General features: G+C 36.8%; 1 protein-coding gene across 1 annotated transcript in view; it reads right to left on the bottom strand.

Moving 5' to 3' along the window:
• Positions 1 to 15,655: 15,655 nt before the first annotated feature.
• alpha-Est9 (alpha-Esterase-9) overlaps positions 15,656 to 22,090 on the bottom strand; it is a 43,000-nt gene continuing 36,565 nt past the window's right edge. Inside the window, exons 3-5 of the mRNA XM_073964522.1 lie at positions 21,333 to 22,044; positions 21,084 to 21,259; positions 15,656 to 17,958 (exon numbers count right to left, since the gene is read on the bottom strand). Coding sequence (XP_073820623.1) covers positions 17,497 to 17,958; positions 21,084 to 21,259; positions 21,333 to 22,044 — 1,350 coding nt within the window. The 3' untranslated portion in view covers positions 15,656 to 17,496. The remainder of the gene's footprint in view (positions 17,959 to 21,083; positions 21,260 to 21,332; positions 22,045 to 22,090) is intronic.

The raw sequence follows: 22,090 nt of genomic DNA, 5'->3' as shown, positions 1-22,090 counted from the left end.
AAATTCCACACCATTGTTGCATCTATTGAAAGCAATATTTTGGAGAAAGTTGCAGATATAATCATCAACCCTCCTGCTGAAAATATGTATGACACTTTAAAAGGCAAACTTATTAGCAGTTTCTCGGATTCAGAAGAGAAGCGTCTCAAGAAGCTTTTGACGAACATTGAGCTCGGAGACATAAAGCCTTCAGAACTGTTATCCGAAATGCGGTTATTATCTCAGGGTAAGGTTTCCAACGATATTTTGAAGCAGCTGTGGATGCAACGACTTCCGCCACAGATGAAAGCAATTTTATACGTTAGTGAAGACAGCCTGGAAAAATTGGCAGCGATGGCCGACAGGATTGCGGTTAGTAGCGAATCAGATGTATGTAGCTGCTCTTCATCAAACACTCGCTTAGAAGAAATTAGAAGCCTTTTGCACGCAGATGGGTTCATTCCGGATGTCAAGAAGCCGTGGTAAGTCATCCTCAAAACATCGACGTTCGAATTCCGGAAGCAAATCAGAACCATATTGCTGGTATCATTTCAAATTTGGCGAGAAAGCCAACATCGCCAACACCAACATCGGAAAACTGAATGGTGCACCGTCTTTGGTGACGGACCAGTGTACCCCAGAAGTGTGTCGCCTATTTGTTCGAGACACTAAATCGAAAATCAGATATTTAGTAGATATAGGAGCGGATTTAACGGTGTATCCTGTCTTAAAATCCATGCGCAGTCAACCTCCCAGTCAATATATTTTGTATGCAGACACCAATCTGGACGTATGGCACAAAAACCCTTTTCATAGACTTGGGGCTGAATAGATTGTTTAAATGGAATTTCGTGGTTGGTTGGATCAGATTTTTTGGGTAAATATGGACTACTTATTGATATTAAAAATAATAGTCTTATAGACCGCCATACCAATCGGAGATGTAGTGGATCCGTAGCAAGTGTGGAGGATTCTCAATTAAATGCATATCAAGCGCATCTGAGTATACCTCATTACTTCGAGAATTCGACGATTTAACAAAGATTAATTTCAAATCGAAGGCATAGCATTCAGTTCAGCATCACATTGATACAACCAAATGTCCATCCGTTTTCTGCAAACGTAGACGTCTTCCACCTGAAAAATTACAAGTTGTGAAAAAAGAATTCGAGGAAATGATTCGTCTTGGAATATGTCGCTCATCAAATAGCAGTTGGGCTAGTCCGCTACATATGGTAAGAAACCCAATGGAGAGTGGCGCCCGTGTGGGGCTGCCGAGGTTTGAATGCTCGCACAATTCCAGACCGAGACGCAGTTCTACGGAGTCCGTATAAACCTCTAAAAAATAAATTAAAAATACGTACAGAATCTAGACAACGATAGGATAGGAAATTAATAGTAATATTGAAATTACAATCATTCAAAAAATATGAAAATTATTAAAAAAATTAAAAAAACCCAAATTCCGGCTTCAAAATGTCAGCATCAATTTTAGGTGGATGCAGTGGATATATCGAAAAATCATACACTAGAATAATTTTGCCCATGCAGTATTCTGTCGTCCTTTTTTTGGGCATAGGTCTATAAAATGTATGATTAAGCCAGAAATTGCAAGGGAACATAAAACACTTTTTGGCTTCAACCCATTTTTCAACACAGCTTCCACGAAAATTAATTTTTTGGTCAACATTATGGGATCCCTCCTAAAACAATTAATTTAAAAGAATTTCAGTCATACTATATAGAATATGTTAGCAGTTCGTGAATTCTGAATGGGTGAAACTCGGATTCATCGCTTTTAAATGTCTGTTTTAAAAATTTGAAAGTACATTTAAGCTTTTATATCTCTCCAGCTAGATAAAGTATGTATTTAAGCGGGTTCCATATGTACATATGCCTTCTTTACATACTTATATAAATGGTCTGACACATATCATTTTGTGTATTAGCCGAACTATATTCATAGTTCTGCGGTCAGTTGTTTCCATACTTCGGAGTTTTGCCTTTTCCCCCTAAAAATTTAACTTTCTAGCGGACCATCATAAATATATTTCATGACTTTACCTTATTTGTTCCTTTATTCTATTCCACTTGGAAATGTAGGGCATCTGTTGGCCTAATGAGGACTATTTTGTTTCTGGGCACCTTACAAGCAACTGTTTGTAATAATAAATAAATCAAAACACTGAAAATAGTTTCACCCATTCAACTTTATGATTTTACCATTTAACGTTTTCTAAAAATCATATTCGAGAAAATAGAACGACGTAAGTCGACTTATTAGTTCGAGTTATTGGTGCCTCGTGTGTACCCTTTTGGAGAGCTGTCCTTGGCAAAAATCCGTTTTTTTTTAAATGTGAGCCGTTCCTGACTATAGATACTCGTAACCCTACATACAGTGGCTGTCACTGAAAATTATGTAACCTGAAATAAAAATGTAAACGTTGCTAACTCGGAAACGAGTTGAGATTTTTTAACAATTCAAAAAATAATTTTGTAGGCTGAAAAGTTGTCTTCTAGATGGCATAGAAAAATATTCCGTTTACAGTACCGTTATACTAAAATTGTACGGGAAAACAAAAAATGGGCATTTTTATATTTAGCATGAAAATGGTGCATCCACAATAATCGATTAATAATTTCAAAATTTTTGGCCTTTTATGCCATTTTAGTAATCAGAATCGTGGAACAACCTATTATTCCACCATCTTGATTACTAAAACCAGTAAGGAAAGGATCAAAGTCGGCCGGGGCCGACTATATGATACCCTACACCACTGTGAATAGGTAAAATATATATGGGAGCTAAATCCTAATGTGAACAGATTACGATATAATTTGGCACATATATTTCTAGACCAAACACCGTCACACATTCCAAATTTCATCAAAATTAGACATACATAGCGTCTTTGCTGCATCAAATACCTTAAATCGGGCGAAAATATATATGGGAGCTATATCTAATTCCGAACAGATTTCCATAAAATTTGGCACACTTATTTCTAGACCAAATTCCGTCACACATTCCAAATATCATTGAGATCGGACATATATAACATCTTTCGTGCACCAAAAATCGGCCGAAAATATATATGGGAGCTATATCCAAATCTGAACCGATTTTCACCAAAAGCAATAGCGTTCTTCATTAGGCTAAAAAATGATCTTCCCCAATTTTCCGCCAAATCGAACAATAAATGCGACCTGTACGTTGCGAACGGACGGACGGACGGACGGACATGCATAAATCGACTCAGAAAGTGGTTCTATGCATATCCTTAGAAGGAACTATGGGTCTATCTCTTTTCCTTAGGCATGTTACATACAAATGCACTAACACATAATACCCTTACCACAAGGTGGTGTAGGGTATAATGACATAAAAAGCCAAACAAATTGGAAATTATTAATCGATTGTTGTGGTGCATCATTTTCAATGCTAAATTTAACAAGTAAACAAGTGAGCAAAGGCTATAGTCGGGACGGGGCCGACCATGTGATACCCTACACCACTACCCTTTTAGGGAATATAATCCGACTACCACCAAAAATAATATGCCTCTTTCTCTCTGGGACCCCCATAAGCAACCAAAATTTCGTGACCATCCGATCAAAATTACGACCTGTAGCTTGATTGCAAAAAATTTAAGAATTGGGTGCATTACCGACTATGATGGTATCTTCCTTTTTTGACCACCTTCGCCAACCTGCTTTACACCAATGTAAAGGTAATATTTTCTTCTTCCATTGACAGGCTTTGCCGTTGGAATATCCCTACTAGAAGCCGATATATTCGCAAAGAATAAAACTTTGAATTTGTCTCCAAATTAGTTTTTCCCCATTCCGACCCCTAAATATTATCCGACTATCACCAAAATCTATAGCCTTCTTCCTCTGTGGGCCCCCATCTACCACCAAAATTTCGTCACTATCCGTTCAAAATTCCAACTTGTAGCGTGATTACAAAAAATGGAAAAATTGGGTATATTACTGAATATTGCAATATCTCGGTTTGCTCACTTACTCCAACATACTTTGCATCAATATAAACGAGATCTTTTCTTCTTCCTATGACGGGTATTACTTTTGAAATACTGCAAACAGAAGCGGAGATATTCGCATAAGAAAAAAACGCTGACTTTTCTCCACATAAGCTTTTCGCTTATTCCGACTCCTGAATATTATCCGACCATCACCAAACTAAATAGGCTTCTTCCTCTGTGGGACCCGCATTAACTCCGAAAAAATTCGTGACGATCCGATCAAAATTGCGACCTGTAGCGTGATTACAAACAAATCGGAAAATGGGATGCATTACCGACTATTGCCATATCTCTGTTGTTTGACCACCTACGACAACCTACTTTACATCGTTGTAAAGGTGATATTTTCTACTTTCCTTGCCAGGTTTTGCTTTGATATACCTCTTAAAGAAACAGAGACATTGGCTTTGAAATAAAACATAAACCTTTTCTCCAAATAAGTGTTTGCCCATTCCGACCCCTGAATATTATCCGACCATCATCAAAATCAATAGGCTTCTTTATCTTTGGGACCCCCATTAACCCCCAAAATTTCGTGACGATCCGATCAAAATTGCGACCTGTAGCGTGATTACAAACAAATCGGAAAATGGGATGCATTATCGACTATTGTCATATCTCTGACATTTGACCACCTACGACAACCTACTTTACATCGTTGTAAAGGTGATATTTTCTACTTTCCTTGCCAGGTTTTGCTTTTGATATACCTCTTAAAGAAACAGAGATATTGGCTTTGAAGTAAAATGTTGACTTTTCTCCAAATAAGTGTTTGCCCATTCCGACCCCTAAATATTATCCGACCATCACCAAAATATATAGGCTTCTTCATCTGTGAGACCCCCATTAACCGATCAAAATTGCGACCTGTAGCGTGATTTCCAAAAAAGTAGAAACATGGGATGTATTACCGACTATTGCGATATCTCCGTTATTTGGTTACTACGCCGACCTAGTTTGCAACATTGTAAAGACGGGTTCTTCTACTTTCATAGCCAGGCTTTGCTTTTGGAAAATTTTTAACCAAAGCTGTGATATACGTCAATATAATTAACATCGCAAAAATCAAAATTGGGGTTTTATTTGCTACTATTGTGATATCTTCGTTGTTTGATCACCTACGAGCACCTACTTTACATCATTAGAAAGGTGATATTTTCTACTTTCGTTGTCAGGTTTTTTTTTGGTATACCCCATATAGAAGCTGAGATATTCGCTTTGGAAAAACACGTTGTCTTTTTATCCACCTAAATTTTTTGCCCTTTCCGACCCCTAAATATTATTCGACCATCACCAAAATCAATAGGCTTCTTCCCCTCCGGGACCCCATCGACATCCAAAATTTCGTGACCATCCGATCAAAATTGCGACCTGTAGCGTGAGTAAAAGGTTTAGATGGACAGACGGACGGACGGACACACATAGCCAGATCGACTCAGCTCGTCGAGACATTCATTTTGGTATATATAAGTATGGGTCTACGACCATTATTTCTATGCGTTGCAAACTTTTTGGCCAAAACCAACTTATAATACCCTCCCCACATAGTGGTGTAGGGTATAAAAAGTGTCATTCGGCTTTGCCGACAGTTATATACCCTCAGCCAATGTGAAGTGAGACTTTTACCTACGGACAGATCGAATGTATTTAAGGTATCTTTAGAATTTTGTGGCCTTTTTGACATTTGAACGTGCCGACAAACATGTGAATTAGGAATTAACTGCACTAAGGCACACATGTTGAACCTTTGTGGGGGAGGTACCCTTAGGGAGGACCGATATGGGCCATTTTAGAAGTTAAACTAAATGGAGGTAGCGAATGCAAATCGCATCAACAAAAATCAAAGTGATTCGAGAGCAGGCCTTAAAGTGAACTTATCCGAAATTGTGTGTGAGAGTTACCAGAAGCAGTAGACAAATATAGTCCATATTCGAACCCGATCTAACTCTGGTAGATATATAAGGATGTGCAAAGTATGGATTACTTCGGTCACTCCCTTCAAGAGTTATCGTGCGCACAATTTGTCCGAATATTTCTGAACTTTTGTGGGGAAGGTTTCTGAAGGAGTGGAACGATATGGCTTATCTTCGAATTTAAACTATGTTTGGACAAAATATTACGAAGGCCAAATTTTGGACCGAATCGGCAGATCCGTTCCAGAGTTATCTTGCGCTCCGTTCACTACGCACGGTGTTATAGGGACATTTTGCATCTTTCAGGATATTTTCTCAGGAAGTATGGACTTGCCCCTGATGAAACTTGTACCGTCGTATGGGGGCAATGAATACAAGTTGTTGCAACAAAAAGCAAAGCGATCCGACAGCTGGTCCTAATCTGAACTTATCCGAAATTTTGTGGGGGAGGTACCCGAAGGAGTGTGCCGACTGAGTCCATATTGGAACCTAATCTAAGTCTGGTAGAAGTTTCACGATGTGCAAAGTATGGACCAAATCTGTTACTCCCTTCAATAGTTATCGTGCCCACAAATTTTCCAAACAATTTGGAACTTTTGAGGGGGAGGTACCGGAAGGAGTGGACTGATATAGTCCATATTGGAACCTAATCTAAGTCTGGTAGAAGTTTCACGATGTGCAAAGTATGGACCAAATCTGTTACTCCCTTCAATAGTTATCGTGCCCACAAATTTTCCAAACAATTTGAAACTTTTGAGAGGGAGGTACCGGAAGGAGTGGACTGATATAGTCCATCTTCGAACTTAAACTAAGTTTGTACAAAATATTACGAAAGCCAAAATTTGAACCGAATCGGTTCATCCGTTCGAGAGTTATCGTGCGCACCAGCCAGCCAGACAGACGGACGGACATCGACTTCAAATTGTCTGAAACACATTTCGTCCAAACATACTTGGGGTCTAAAACCATTATTTCGATGAGGCACATTTTGCCCGTATGAAAGTGTATATACCCTCGTTAGCATAAATGCTGAGGGTATAAAAATGCCCATTTTTTGTTTTCACATAAAATTTTAGTGTATTGGTACAATAAACTGAATATTTTTGGATGTCATTTTAAAGACAACTTTTCAGCCTACAAAATTTTTTCCATGCTATCAACGTTTACATTTCTTATTTAAGGTCGGTGATACCCACTGTATTTTTCAATTGATTTTCGGATTTATATTCAAAAACACAACTTTAAGTAGTTTTTTTATCAGATATCTATTTAGTCCGGTCAAAATAGACATTGAAATAGCAAAAATTCCCACAAAGCTGAATTTTGGTGGAGAGCTAGGGTTTGCCATTAAAAGCAACGTCCTAAAAGTCCCCATCGATCCCATGTGCAAAAAAAATTTATTCGGGGTCAAAGGTCAAAATTTAAGGGTTTTTAGATTTTCGGATTTATTTTTTGAAAACGGTCGATCTAATCAAAAAGTGACTAAAGTAAATATTGTAGACAGACAAATTATCTACAAGTTTGGCCCTTATAATTTTTTCTTAGAAGGAACCATTCTTGCGATATACCTGTTCTAAAAAACACATGATTTTTATGCACTTATAAGGGAAATATGCACATATTCAGACGAACCGGCTAAAATAAGCGAAGTAATCGGGTCTGTCCCCCAAAGAATATATATTTTCTTGAAGAGCGAAATTATAGCCATCTTCTAAAAAAAATCCAACAAAATCGGAGTCTGTTTAGTAGAGTTATTCAATGTTAGAGTCATTTTATGCAAAAATAGCCCATTTAACCCACATGTATAATCGAAAGCCCAACGGGAACGACCCCAACGAAAACTCTCCGATTTTTTTTTAAGTTTTGTCCGAAGGTAGGGTTTGTTGCGCTGATTACGGAAATGTATAATTTTCAACGGTTGCGGATCCGGTTCGCCGGTTATAAGACCCGAAAGGTCAAATTTAAAAACCGGGTTAGACCCGGTTCTACTGAACCGATTACTGCAAAGTGGATATCGTTTGAAAGCTTACGGAAGTATTTAACACATCGTGTCGTTACTTTAACCGGTTCGCCACATAATGTACTTAGGCGGCTAATTTTTTATTTGACCTTTAGATCGAGATATCTCGAAAATGTTAAGTCTTTTTTAAGAATCAGAAAGGTCAATCTTGTAGACAATTACTTTAGCGGGCTTTTGCTAAGCATTACCGTTTTTGAGAAAAATTAAAAAAAAAAACTGAATTATGCCTCCAAAAATGACCTTTGAATCTACAACTTTTACTTTAGCGGGCTTTTGCTAAGTATTACCGTTTTTGAGAAAAATTAAAAAAACTGAATAATGCCTCCAAAAATTACCTTTGACCCCGAATAACTTGTTTTGCACACATGGGATCGATGGGGACTTTTAGGACGTTGCTTCTAATGGCCAACCCTAACTCTCCACCAAAATTAAGCTTTGTGGGAATTTTTGCTATTTCCCCCTTATAAGCATGTCTATTTTGACCGGACTATATTAGATAACTAAAATAAACGTAAACCTGGAACTATGTTGACAATTTTTGGTGGAGATGTTTTGTGGTCATTGGGAATATGAAATGTTAAATTATAAGTAATTCGGACAAAAAATGTAGCTGAAATCCTAAAAATACCGAAAATCGGGAGGTACCGTTATATGGGGCTATAGCAAAATTTTGACCTATGCACAGTGGATCCACCCATTGGCCAAAAATAAAAAAATTAATGTCAAAATTTTGGTACAACATCTGGCAACTCTGACAGCTATGACATGGACCTTTTTAAAAATATATTAATTTTTGTTTCATTCGAACGCGATTTTCTTAAGAATAGCTTCGAAAGTCGGAACATTTGACTAATATTTTTTGTTGGGAGTACAACCTATATTTTAAGTGCAAGTAAATATATTCAAAATATCGCGAAACTAATACGTAGAGCAAAATATTATAGTGGATTTGGAAGGGGGAGGTAATAGCTTAATTTTCATTAAAAATAGTGTTTTAGCGTGTTGTGGAATTCTAGTTAGCTGCATATTTTCTTAGTGTATTTTGTAATGCCACTTCGACCATAAACTTAAATTTGACCTAAGGTTTTAGTCATGATGACCACCAGTGCCCACCTCGGGAATAATTTTCCACAGTAGCTCATGGGTTAAAGATTATTCAGTATTAAAATCAGCTGCCATCTAGTGCCAGACTATAAACGGTGGGTCGCTGACTAAAGCTGCCCTAGAATAGGGTTTCTATGGATATATTAGCGTATAACTCTGTTATCTGACCATGTACATTAACATAATTGGTATCAGTGGCAAGATGAAGAAATCTTCTTCCAAATGTGTTTTACGTTGGCGGTACGTGCCTTCCAGGAAGAACGCTATAAGATCTATATTAAAAATTTCACCAATTTTCAGACAAAAATGTTGATTTTTTTAATCCGCTAAATTGGTTGGATTTTATGTTGTTTTGGAGATTGTTTTGTTTCCCCAAGCCTACTTTTGCATAATAAGATAATCGGCACCCTTGTTCGTGTCATTTTGCATTAACAGCATAAAACAATTCTTACCGTATACCCCTCCAGAGGGGAAAGAGTGGAGAATGTTACGCTCGTGGTTTCTTAAAACACTCTTCGCAGCAGCACAAAGCTGTAACCAGCGCATTAGCTTGATATTTACACGGGAAATATTTTTGGCCACTTTCTCCATACAAGTGGATCCACTGTGCTATGTTAAGAGTTTTTGGTGTAGATGTTTTGTGGCCGTTGGGAACATCAAATATTAAGTAACAGAAAATTCGGCCAAAAAATGTAGCCAAAATACCGACAATCGGATGGTACCGTTATATGGGGGCTATACCGAAACGTTGGCCGATAAACCACATCGAACTTGACATACCAATGGAAAAGAAATACTCGGGTGCAAAAATGTAGCGCTGAAGCTCAATTGCGGACGCTAGAGTGATTAGAACAGACGGGCATGGCTAAATCGTCTTAGAATTTTATGGTGATCAAGAATTGACAAGAATATTGAATATTGAATAATTGGGTCACAAATGATTAGTTCGATGTTCTACAAACAGAAAAACAAACCTAATATACCCTCCATAGTATGGTAGAGGGTAAAAAAAACTGATCGTTTATATTTTTGGCACAGTGTTTCACATTAAAGAAAAAAGGAAAGTGCAAAGCAAAACGCCTAAAAACGATTATCATTTAAATAAAAAAACTCTCTTATCTGTCAACGACAGTTTCAAGGCAGCATGCGCTATCAAAATAAAGACTACAACAATAAAAACTGATTAGAACAAATTTTGGTGAAACGTTAACATATGACCAACCACTCACGTTATGATTGAAATGAATAACTGTTCCTTGTTTAGTTTTATGTTTCTCTTGTGATTTAAGATTGACGAATCAAAAATAAAAGTGCTGGTAATTTAACGCAAACTTAACATTTATAAACAAAAACCACTTGAGATTGTGTTATTATTGAGTTTTTGTAGACAATTTTAATTGAATTTCCAGGTATCGTTTTCAGTTTTTTTCAATTTGATTAATGTATTTACCATTGTAAATTTAAATGTGATAAGCTATTTTTCAAAGTGTCTGCCTGGTTAAATTGGGAGAGGTCGGTTAGATATTTCGCCGAAATTTAAATAATCTTAGTGTTGTTTATTTATTTGGCGTGGTAGTATTTATATTTCTTTACAAAGAAAAAGGTGTTAAAGTCCACATATGGTGTTGTATAAATGATAAGACATAATTGATTGCTGTACGGATAGATAGACAATTATATTGATAACATAAAAAAGTGTTAATGGGAAAATCCCCAAATAACTTTGAAATAATTTTTCAACAAATTTTGTTTATGGTCGTTGAACATAGTATTTTCTATAAGCTAGGAAGAAGACGGAAGACGGATTATTTTCTTGTAAGGGTACATATGGGGATTTCTGAGTGAAAAGCGATTTTTGATTTCATTTATTTTTTGCTCACGGTGCTTACACCTGGGAAGTTTTTGCGGATTCTGAAACAACAATGTTCATAGATGAGAAAAATCCAAAAACTAAAAACAAAAAAAAAGGCCCGAAGTATTTTCAAATAAATCATGGTCAAAGTTCAAATTTTTTGGGCTTTTATAAGTTTTCACGATTTTTCTTGGAAACCGCAAGCCCTATCGAAATGGGATTAGGGAAAATGTTACAGCAGTGAAAATTCTCTACAAGATTTACTTTAATGGCATTTTCCTAGGTTTTATCATTTTTGAGATATAGAAGTTCAAATTGGTACAATGCACAGACTGTATCGCATCCATGTAAAACAATGTCATGCACGATGTGCCTTAACTAACTTTAAATGAAAGTCGCTTACACCTGGGAAGTTTTTGCGGAAACAGCAAATTTCATAGATGAGAAAAATCCAAAAACAAGAACAAATCACTGGAAATAACAGTGCCAAATCATATCGAAATCGGTTCAGATTTGGATATAGCCCCCATATATATTTTCGCCCAATTTAAGGCATTTGGTGCACGAAACACGATATATGTATATGTCTGATTTCAATGAAATTTGGATTGTGTGACGGTGCTTAGTCTAGAAATAACAGTGCCAAATCATATCGAAATCGGTTTAGATTTGGATATAGCTCCCATATATATTTTCGACCGATTTGAGGTATCTGATGCACGAAACACGCTATATATGTCCAATTTTGATGAAATAAAAGTGAAAATTATATCGAAATCTATTCTGATTTGGATTTAGCTCCCATATATATTTTACATATTCACAGTGGTGTAGGGTATTGTATAGTAGGCCCCGATCGACTTTGATCCTTTCCTTACTGGTTTTCATCTATGAACATTGTGTGACTAACGGTTCCCGAGATATCGCGCCTTGAAAAGGTATAACATTTTTTTGACATATTTAAAACATTTAGAAAAACAAGTAAAAAAGTATCAGTCGGCTTTGCCGACAGAGACATACCCGCAGCCTGTGTGAGATACCCTAAAGCGAAGATCGAAATGGACCAATTTGGAAGATAAACTACATTTAGATAAAATATTAGGAGATCGTTGGATCCCCGTGGACCAAATCGGCACGTTTAGAGATAAAGTGCGTATCATTTTAGTGACATTTTTTAAACGTTTGTGGTGGAGGTGCCCGAAGGAGTGGACCGATATGGCTCACCTTCGAACTGAAACCAAGTTTGGACAAAATATTACCAAGGCCAAACTTTGGACCGAATCGCCTGATCCGTTCGAAACTTACCGTCCGCTCCTGCTACTGATGTCGTTGGGGTTTTACAGTTTTCGGGTCATTTTCTCAGGAACTCTAGACTTGCCCCTGAAAAAGCTTGTTCCGTCGTAATGAGGACAACGAATACAAATTGCTACAACAGAAATCAAAGAGATTTGAGAGTTACCGTACACCCAATTTAGCGAAAAGCTTAGAACTTTTGTGAAGGAGGTACCAGAAGGAGTTGTAACGACAAGTTTCCTCCGGTTGCTGGGATAAACTCACGGAGGGTAGGGTTCGTTACAGAAAATTTATATTGAAGTGACTGAGAGTGAAAGAAAGAGTTTTGGATTAAAAATTCTGAAGTTACACTTTATTGAACAACACAATGTGCTACGCTATCTTAAACTACTTATCCTATTGCGTTGAGCAAGGTACGGCTGGATCGTCTTGAATGTGGGCTGCTTCACTGCTGGGGTGGCGACAACGTCGGCTATTCGGCTTGTTGTCGGTGTTGTTGTCGGCGATTCAACAGACCCACGACGGTACTGATGTCGGCTTCCTCGATAAAGAAATGACGTAAATGCCCACGACGGCTCTTGACCAAGATAACGCACTATTTGCTTACGTTCTGGCCCACGACTGCTCTGGAACGGAATATCGGTCACTTTTCCTTGTGTTCCGGTCCACGACGGTTCTGGAACGAGATATCGCTCACTTTTCCTTGTGTTCCGGCCCACGACGGCTCTGGAACGGAATATCGGTCAATTTTGCTTGCGTTCTGGCCCACGACGGCTCTTGAACGGGTATCAATCACTTAATCTCTACGTCCTGGCCCACGACGGCTCTGGAACGAGAAATCGGTCATTTTTTCTTGTGTTCCGGCCCACGACGGCTCTGGAATGAGATATAGGTCACTTTTCCTTGTGTTCCGGCCCACGACGGCTCTGGAACGGAGTATCGGTCACTTTTCCTTGTGTTCCGGCCCACGACGGCTCTGGAACGGAATATTGGTCACTTTTGGTGGCGTTCTGACCCACGACGGCTCTTGAACTTCGCGGCGGAGTTCTTACAAATCACTTAAATACTTAAGTTCAGACCAACGACGGTTGTTGAACTTCGCGGCAAAATCTTTTTTTTAATCACTTAAATCCTTAAGTTCCGACCAACGACGGTTCTTGAACTTCGCGGCAATATCTTTTAAAAATCACTTAAATCCTTAAGTTCGGACCAACGACAGTTCTTGAACTTCGCGACAAACTCTTTTTAAATCACTAAAATCCTTAAGTTCAGACCAACGACGGTTCTTGAACTTCGCGACAAACTCTTTTAAAATCACTAAAATCCTTAAGTTCAGACCAACGACGGTTCTTGAACTTCGCGACAAAATCTTTGAAAATCACTTCACGTTTCTCGTGACCCACGACGGTACACTCTGGTTAGTGATGACGATACGACAATCCACTCACCTTTTAGACCGGTATCGCTCTCGTAGGATATTACGTGTTGCTTGGGTCGGGTATCCGCTCGACCTCCTTCATTCGCCTCCTAGTACCGACTTAGTCCCCAGCCAAGTTTGGCTCTGCCTTTTATACCCTCGTCAGCGGCTTCCAGAAGACTTCCCGCCGCCGCTTCTCTGCTGCTGCGCCGACCACCTGGCTTTCCCGGTTAACGGGAACTTGTTTACAAATTTCTACTCTAATGGTAACGGGAACTTGTTTGTCTACATTATTCTGAACTAATTCTGGTTTTTAACTACAGTTTTGGTACGCAACTGTACCTGCCTAATCCCTCACAGTCATTTCTACTGATATGTTATTATTATTAAAGGTTTATTGAAATATCTTCTAAAACAATGGAATTCAATTCATAGTAATCAAAACATCCTTATTCAAATTAATAACAATTCATATACAAAAAAAATAAAGCAATCCAAATTTTTAAACACAAAACTAAGATGGGGTAATTTGTTGGGACAAAAATGAGGGACGATTTTTGTCCTCACAGAGTGGACCGGTTTTCTTAGGAAGTATGGACTTTTCCCTGATGAAACATGTACCGTCGTATAGGGGACAGTGAATTCAAGTTGCCACAACAAAAACCAAACCAAAAAACCAACCAAAATTTTAGGTGGGAGGTACCCGAAGGAGTGGACCGATTGAGTCCATATTGGCACCTCATTTAAGTCTGGTAGAAGTTGCATGATGTGAAAAGTATGGACCAAATCGGTTACTTCCTTCAACAGTTATCGTGCGCACAAATTTTCCGAACAATTTCGAGCTATTGTGGGGGAGGTACCGGAAGGAGTGGTCTGATATTACCCATCTACGAACTTAAACTAAGTTTGGACAGAATATTACGAAAGCCAAATTTTGGACCGAATCGGTTGATCCGTTCGAGAGTTATCGTGCGCTCCAGCCAGACAGACAGACGGACGGACATGGCTAAATCAACTCCAAATTGTCTGAAACACATTTCGTACAAACATACTTGGGGTCTAAGACCATTATTTCGATTACGCACATTTTGCCCGTATGAAAGTGTATATAAGCTCATTAGCATAAATGCTGAGGGTATAACCAGTATTTATTCGAATCCCACTACCAAATGGGACTTAAAAGTTTTGTAATTAATCGTAGTTTAATACAAAAAAATCAATAAAATCGAAGAGAACAATCATTATATTGTAAAAATTGCCCCCAAAACCACTGTGCAAATTTTCTTTGCAAATTTTATTAGATAGCTGATAACAAAACAAAAAATACAAAAAAATATTTTTTTTACCAATATTAAAGAAGTTATGAATATTGCTTTGCATATAGCTTTTAAAGAATTCGACTCAGGAACCGTTAGTAAAAAAAAAATCTAAAAATATGCTGAAATATTTTGCTGTGGAGCTGCATCAACTCCAGAGTTTGGCAATCTAGTTCCCGGAGCGGATCGATCTTTCTAGTTCCTTTTCCCAAAAGAAGCTAGTTCCTTAAAGTAGTTCCATAGTTCCAAATAGTTCCGAGATAGATGTAGTTCAACGAATCTTCCTCTTTCATCGTTATTTTCATTCCAAATAGTTCCGAGACCGAAATAGTTTAACGAATCTTTCTCTTTCGTCGCTCTTTTTGTTTTTTTTTCGTTCCAAATAGTTCCGAGACCGAAATATTTTCATTACTTGGTGGATGAATTGACACAAAAATAAATAAATTGCAGCGAACAAACAGCAACAACGAAAGATCGACGGCCTTAAATTGAAGGAACGATAAAAACGAAAGGAACTATATGAACTAAAGGAACTATATACACGCAAGAGCTGGATATCCGGAATAGTTCCTTGGAACCACATTTTGAAAATATGTCCGATTTTACTCAGAATTTCCCATATACACACATAAATAAAAATTTAGTTTTCATTACTTACTTTGATCATACCTATAACATGTGTATGTATTTGCCATGTAATTAAAAGTGAATTGAATTGTTTCTATAATATTTCAAATTTATTGTTGTTTTATTGATTTCAAAATGGTACATTTTGTTTTGCCATTTGCAATTACAATTTCAGTTTTTAATTTGGCTTATAAATTTCCATAAATTCATTTTTCACATTAAGAGAGAGAGAGAGGGGGGAGTTAGATTTGTATAATCCTGGTGCACAATAAACTGCAATTTCCTTTAGGTGTGAATATGAATATTTTTTGTTTTTGTAATATATAATGAATGATTAAAATAGCCAATTTGTTGTATTCGATTATAAGCAAAATAATGTTGATTATTTTCTGTTGCTATGTATTTATTATTTTGTACTTATACACATAAATTATTTGATATAAGTATGTATATAAAAGTTGTTTTTGTGTTTTGTAATTTCAAATACGGAGGGTATTTTATTTCGGTTTTTTCTGTTTTTGGAGGTTTTTATTCCGTTCTTTTGTATTTTATTTTCTTCTTAGAGACTAGTCAATGAATAGTTTAACAAGAGGTTAACAATTTTCATGTTTTGTCATTTTTAATTAATTAATTAATGTAAATTAAATAAATTACAAAATAAAATAAAAATACCACAGGTGTTTCAGTATGTCGAGCGAAAGTCCAAATTGGAGATATTTGATATCCATTTGGCATTCATTTTTAATACGAAAACATGAACTTAGCGATTAGAGATGCTTCGTTCGTCATACCGAAACAGACTTTGCATACATTTATATGATTTCCTTTCCAATTACAAATTATAAACAAGAAAAAATTAAGATTTGAAACTTAACTAAAATATTGGAATCGTTAGGAACGGAAGAGATATGTAACTTATGCTAAAATGTAGATTTAACTTTAAGATCTATCTTTCTATGTCGTATCGCATTTATATCATCACCAATGTCATTTTAATGAGGTTTTCTTGTGTGAAACGACGCGCGTTTGTGCGTTTCAAGTTTTAAAAGTTTGTTTTGTTTTTGAAAGGTACTTAAGTTGCGTCTTCTTGTTTCTTATTTTTTGGTTTTTCATAACTTTTGTAGTGAATAAAATGTACTGGTTGTTTTTTTTTCAATCTCATTTCTATGCTACGCTTATAAGTTAGAATAGTAACTTTTAATCCTTTAATTGGATGTAGTTTTGTGGTTAGTATATAACCAGAAAGCTTTTCGTGTTTTTTCCTTTTGTTGGGTTTAATACAATCATAAATCACAAAAGAGACTTTTCGCAAAACTTATTCACTAACTATGCTATTCTAGAGAAAAGCATAAACTTTGGAAATTACAAAATAAGAGGGAGCATAAAGGCATAAAGTTCAGTGCTCTATCTCTAAGGATTCTACTGGCCTTTTTGTATAAAAACAAGGCAAAATATGTAAGTAAATAAATAAAATAAGTTTAAAAGGGCTTATTTTCTCCAAAGAAACTTAAGACTAAAGCTAAATAAAAATGTCTAAGGTTTGGTGAAAACTTTTTTAAACTAATTGAAAAAAGTAAAACATTTGTCATTTTGTTTTCGCGACTAAAGGAAGAAGGGTAGAAAGTGGAAGGCAAAGTGTCGGAAAGCCCTTTGTAGTTGTTTTAAGCTAGCTAAGCGAATGCTCTACTTTAGTCTCACTATATGCCTAACAAAAAAGCAACTCCTTGCAAAGCTTTTGAAGCTTTTGTGTATAACTAACTACCCGCAAGGAGCTTTTTTTACAATTCCTTAACAATACAAAACTAATGACTTTTAAGCTTTTTTCCTTTGTCCCTTTGGCTGAACCAAAAAAATATTCAACCAATTAAACAGGAAAAATCATGGTTTACCAAAAAAACCTGTGCGTGTGATTCTCCCCATTTAAAAGCTTCATAGCAATTCGTTGCGTGTGTAAAAACTTTCCCATACCATTAACTTTTTGATATCGGGTACATCTATGACTTTCAATTCATCCGTTATATTAAGGCACTGTAATTGGCGTTTTTCCACAGCTGCCTCTGAGACCGGTTTCCAAATATCCGGATGTTCCGAATCATAATTGGGATTACCATGTGCAGCAAAATGGGTCCACATACCAACCAATCTCTCGATGCATTTGTACTCTTTGGTGTGTTTCTTAAGTTTACGCGCTACAGAATTATAAAAGAGATAGGAGAGATCGTCGCCGTGACAGGTGCCCCGCACCTTTTTGCCACAGCTAATAATGCGCAAGTGATTAAAGTGTTTGGAATCGAAATCGAATCGATATAAATAGGTGGGAGCTTTGGCATATTCCACACGTGACAGTATGGTTCGGTAAATGGGAAACCAAAAATATTCATGGGAGACCATCTGAAAGAGACGAAAAGAAGACAAAGAATTTGTAATAAGTGAAATATAAATAAGTTTAAAATAATCGTAATAAAATAATTCTAAATCGATACAATGATGTCTTTCGGTATGGTCGTCCGTCTGTCTATTAAATAAAGATTAACTGCGCAAAATTATAGAAGAGCCATTTCCCCCCATGTTTAGATATAGCCCCCATGGAACGGTACCTCCCGACCAGGGAAATGCAATTTGCCACTCATGAGCCACTTGTTAAAAAACAAGCCTACGCATTGATTGCCACCCAAAAACAAGTTCCGTTAAAATACATACTCATAGTCACTCGGGTATACTTTGCCATGTCGTTTTACGCACTTGGTAACATTTTATGCCGTACCTTCTTATTCATAGCACAACAAGTAACAAATGTCACTCAATCGAGTAACGTATGCTATCTGAGAGATAGAGTGGCACAAGTGACTTAAGAACATGTATGATCAGTGTTTCCAGTATTTTTCTGTATCTCATCCCCAAATTCAGAGTCGTTCATCCCCAAAAATCCCCAAATATATTCCTTTTTCCCCAGAAAAAATCCCCAAGAAATATTTGGATGAAAATTTGTGAAAATTTGCCGGGTTATCCTGGAAAACGATGATTTCTCCATCCCCTTCTAGTGTTACTGGTAGATCTGTCCCCGACATTTCTAATTTTTGTTACTACTATTGGTCTATTCCTTTACTTTTGAAAATGGTAAAACCGGCAAAACTTGTAAAAGTTGTAAACTGCTCCTATATGAATTTTATGGTGTTTGAAGTAAAGGAACGCTTTTCTAGTAAAAAGTTGTAAAACTTGAAGATTCTTCCAAGTAAAGGAACAGAGCTTATTAGGGAATGCTTTTGATTTATTGCTTTTGATCCAATGTTAGTGAGTACTGTATGTAAATTTCCTTGCCTCTGTCGATTTTAAAATTGTAAGAAGTGTTAGTAAGTCCATATTTACATTAGGCAATTTTCCTTGCCGCAATTGTTACTTTGTCGTTGAGAGGCAAAGGGTTGCCATATGCCTCACCTCTCTCTCCATCAAACTGACAATTGCCAAATATAAATATGGACTACACGTTTTTCACATGTAATTCGAAACATTCCAGTTGTAATTCGTAACATTTCATTTCTAATTCGATTATTCTATTTGTAATTCGAATTATTCCGTTTGTAATTCGAATTATTCTATTTGCAATTCGAATTATTCCATTTGTGATTCGAATTATTCCATTTGAAATTCCAATTATTTCATTAGAAATTCGAATTATTCTATTTGTAATTCGAATTATTCCATTTGTAATTCGAATTATTCCATTTGTAATTCGAATTATTTCAATTGAAATTACAAAGAGAATAATTCGAATTACAACTAGAATAATTCGAATTTCAAATGGAATAATTCGAATTACAGATGGAATAATTCGAATTACAAATGGATGTTTATCAAGAGACCCAGCCAGCAATTGGGAGTGAGTTTCTCACTTCCTCTATCAGAAGTAATCGCATTCTGAACTTCTATTCTAGAAAATAGCGATCCTTTATCATTTTACAATAACAATTGCATTGTTGTCCCTTTTTGAACTTCTTGAATAACTACCTAGTGTCAGAAAAGGAGATCGAAATTCTATTATTGCTTTTTTATACTAACAATGCTACTACTTACGACTATCGCATGGGCAGACACTTTCTCTGGTCAATGCAGACACTTCGATTGTTTACGTTCATTTGAGGCGTGTACAACCTTAAACTAATATAAGACTTTAGTCTATCTGGTGTTTATAAGGTACGGTGGTGCAGTGGTAAGCAGGTTCGCTTTGCATTCTTAAGGTCATGGGTTTGATTCCCAGGTCAGGCAACATAACATTTTTAAAAGTACAAAAATTAATGAAGATGGCAATTTCATCTAAGGATAGTTCTTTAAAAACGTATGTAATTTGGAACATTAATTAGAATAGTAAAAAAATAAATATTAAAAGAATAACAACAGATAAAATGAAAAACGAAAAAATGCTTTTTTTTTCGTCACAACCAATTTTATCGCTAAAAGTACTTCTAGGAAGTCTCGAAAGCGGCATTCACAAGTAGTGTCGTGGACGTGGTTCATTTCTTCCCGAACGTTGTGCCTACCTCAATTAGAATGCGAGATCGCGGATGTGTATTTCTATCGCCTGGGAGTGACTGCTTCGGGTAATGGGCGATAAAAAATGCTTGCTGGGTCGAGGGATAGATAATCTCGTGTGTGTGCCCAACACAAACGGAGGGTTGCATTTGTAGTTGTTGGTGAACACTGTTTTACACTCATTCCACTCTCTCAAATGCTTTTTGTTGTGTGGTAAAAATACTCGAGTGGTGAACACACTCGCTATTAAAATGCTCGAGAACCAAAGACATGTGTGCCTGTGGCTCCTGATTTTCGGTATTTAAAGGTCTAAGCCTCATTATCCTTAGGTCTTCGTTGGGGGTACAAAATATTCCTGCAGGGAACTTGTTGATACAGCCCCCATAGCCCGATTTTCAGTATTTTCAAATTTTTGGCTGCATTACCCTACCAAAGTAGACAAAATTTGGTATTTAGTCTCAGATGGGGATATGGAATATTGCTGCAGATAATTGTTGATTTTGTAGATTTTGAAAATGTTTAAGTTTTTAGCCACATTATCCAACCGAAATTGCTGAAATTTGGTATTTAGTCTTAGTTGGGATTACAAAACCTTCCCGCCCAAGTTTAGGTATTTTTAGGCTTCATCTGCATTATCTAAAATTTCGTATTTAGACTTTGTTGGAAGTATAAATGGTCGGTAAAAGACCATATTTGATATAGCTCCTATAAAACTGTCCTTCCCTATTTTCAGAATATTATGTTGGAGTTTATTAAATATTCTTGCAGAGAATTGTTATAAAGCTGTACCTCCTGACTTTGGGAATTTTCAAGTTTTTACTTCCATTGTCCTACTGAAATTACTGTAACGCACGATTTTCGGTTTTTCAAAGTTTCAGCAAATTCAGCCAACCAAAATTTCTGAAATCTGATTTCAATATAATTTTGTGGTGGAAATATACGAAAAGTTCAGCTGCATTCACATGTTTTAATTCAATAATTTAACTTACCAATAAGTATTCATTGAGTGTCTCAATACTGGGAAAATTGTCGCCATAATAAGTTGTGCGCAATTGATAGCCATATTCCTTGCATAATTCACTATCACGATCCATGTTCAATTCCAGCGGCACCACATAACGGCAATCGTTTAATTCATTTAATAATTTCGGTTTGTTTTTGGTATCTGAGAGTAAAAAACAATATATGTATTTTATTGCAATTTTTTTTCCTTCCCTCCTTCCTCCCTAGGAACTTACCAGCATAGAGTAAAAGACCCTCATTTGAGACCCCACCAATAATCATGGGTATATTATTACTCCAGGCATTGCGCATCATCTCAATTGGCTTTGTGGGTACTACACAATGATCTGTGACATATGGTTCAACAACAGGGCCAAAAGAGAAACCAATACGTTCCTTTTTCTCTTCATCTGTGCACAAGTCTTCATTGGCCTTGACAATATCGGCACCTTTGGCATTTTTCAAAAATTCAAATACATCTTTTTCATTGTTTTCTCCTGTGTAGCCGGCTGTTACAGCCAAGCGATATGGCCAATTTCTTTGTGGTGTTTGGGCCCATGGTGATAAAACAGTACCCGACATGCAAATGGCCTTGTGAAAGAGGCCCCTTGTCTGCTCCGTCAACATCATATAATGGACCGAAGCACCACCAGCACTATCACCAAACAAGGTAATATTATTCGGATCACCACCAAAACGTAAGCAGTTGGCCTTAACCCAACGCAGGGCCATAACTTGATCTTTAAGCCCTGCATTTCCGGGTACATCGAATTCTGGTTCTTGCATACAAAGGAAACCAAAGGGACCAACTCGATAGGTTATTGATATGATTACCACATCTTCGCGCAACAAATAATCAGGGCTGTAGAGATCACGGGAGGCTTCACCAAATTGAAAGCCACCACCATAAATCCAAACCATAACAGGCATGGGTTTTATGGGTTCAAGCTGCAAATTGGTAAAATTAAATTAACAAATAAATTAAAATCATTGA

This window comes from Musca autumnalis, unplaced genomic scaffold, assembly GCF_047663935.1.
Source record: "Musca autumnalis isolate F117 unplaced genomic scaffold, ASM4766393v1 scaffold_1, whole genome shotgun sequence".
NCBI lineage: Eukaryota > Metazoa > Arthropoda > Insecta > Diptera > Muscidae > Musca > Musca autumnalis.
Note: the sequence above shows the minus strand (reverse complement) of the source record. Positions and strands in the feature narration are given on the sequence as shown.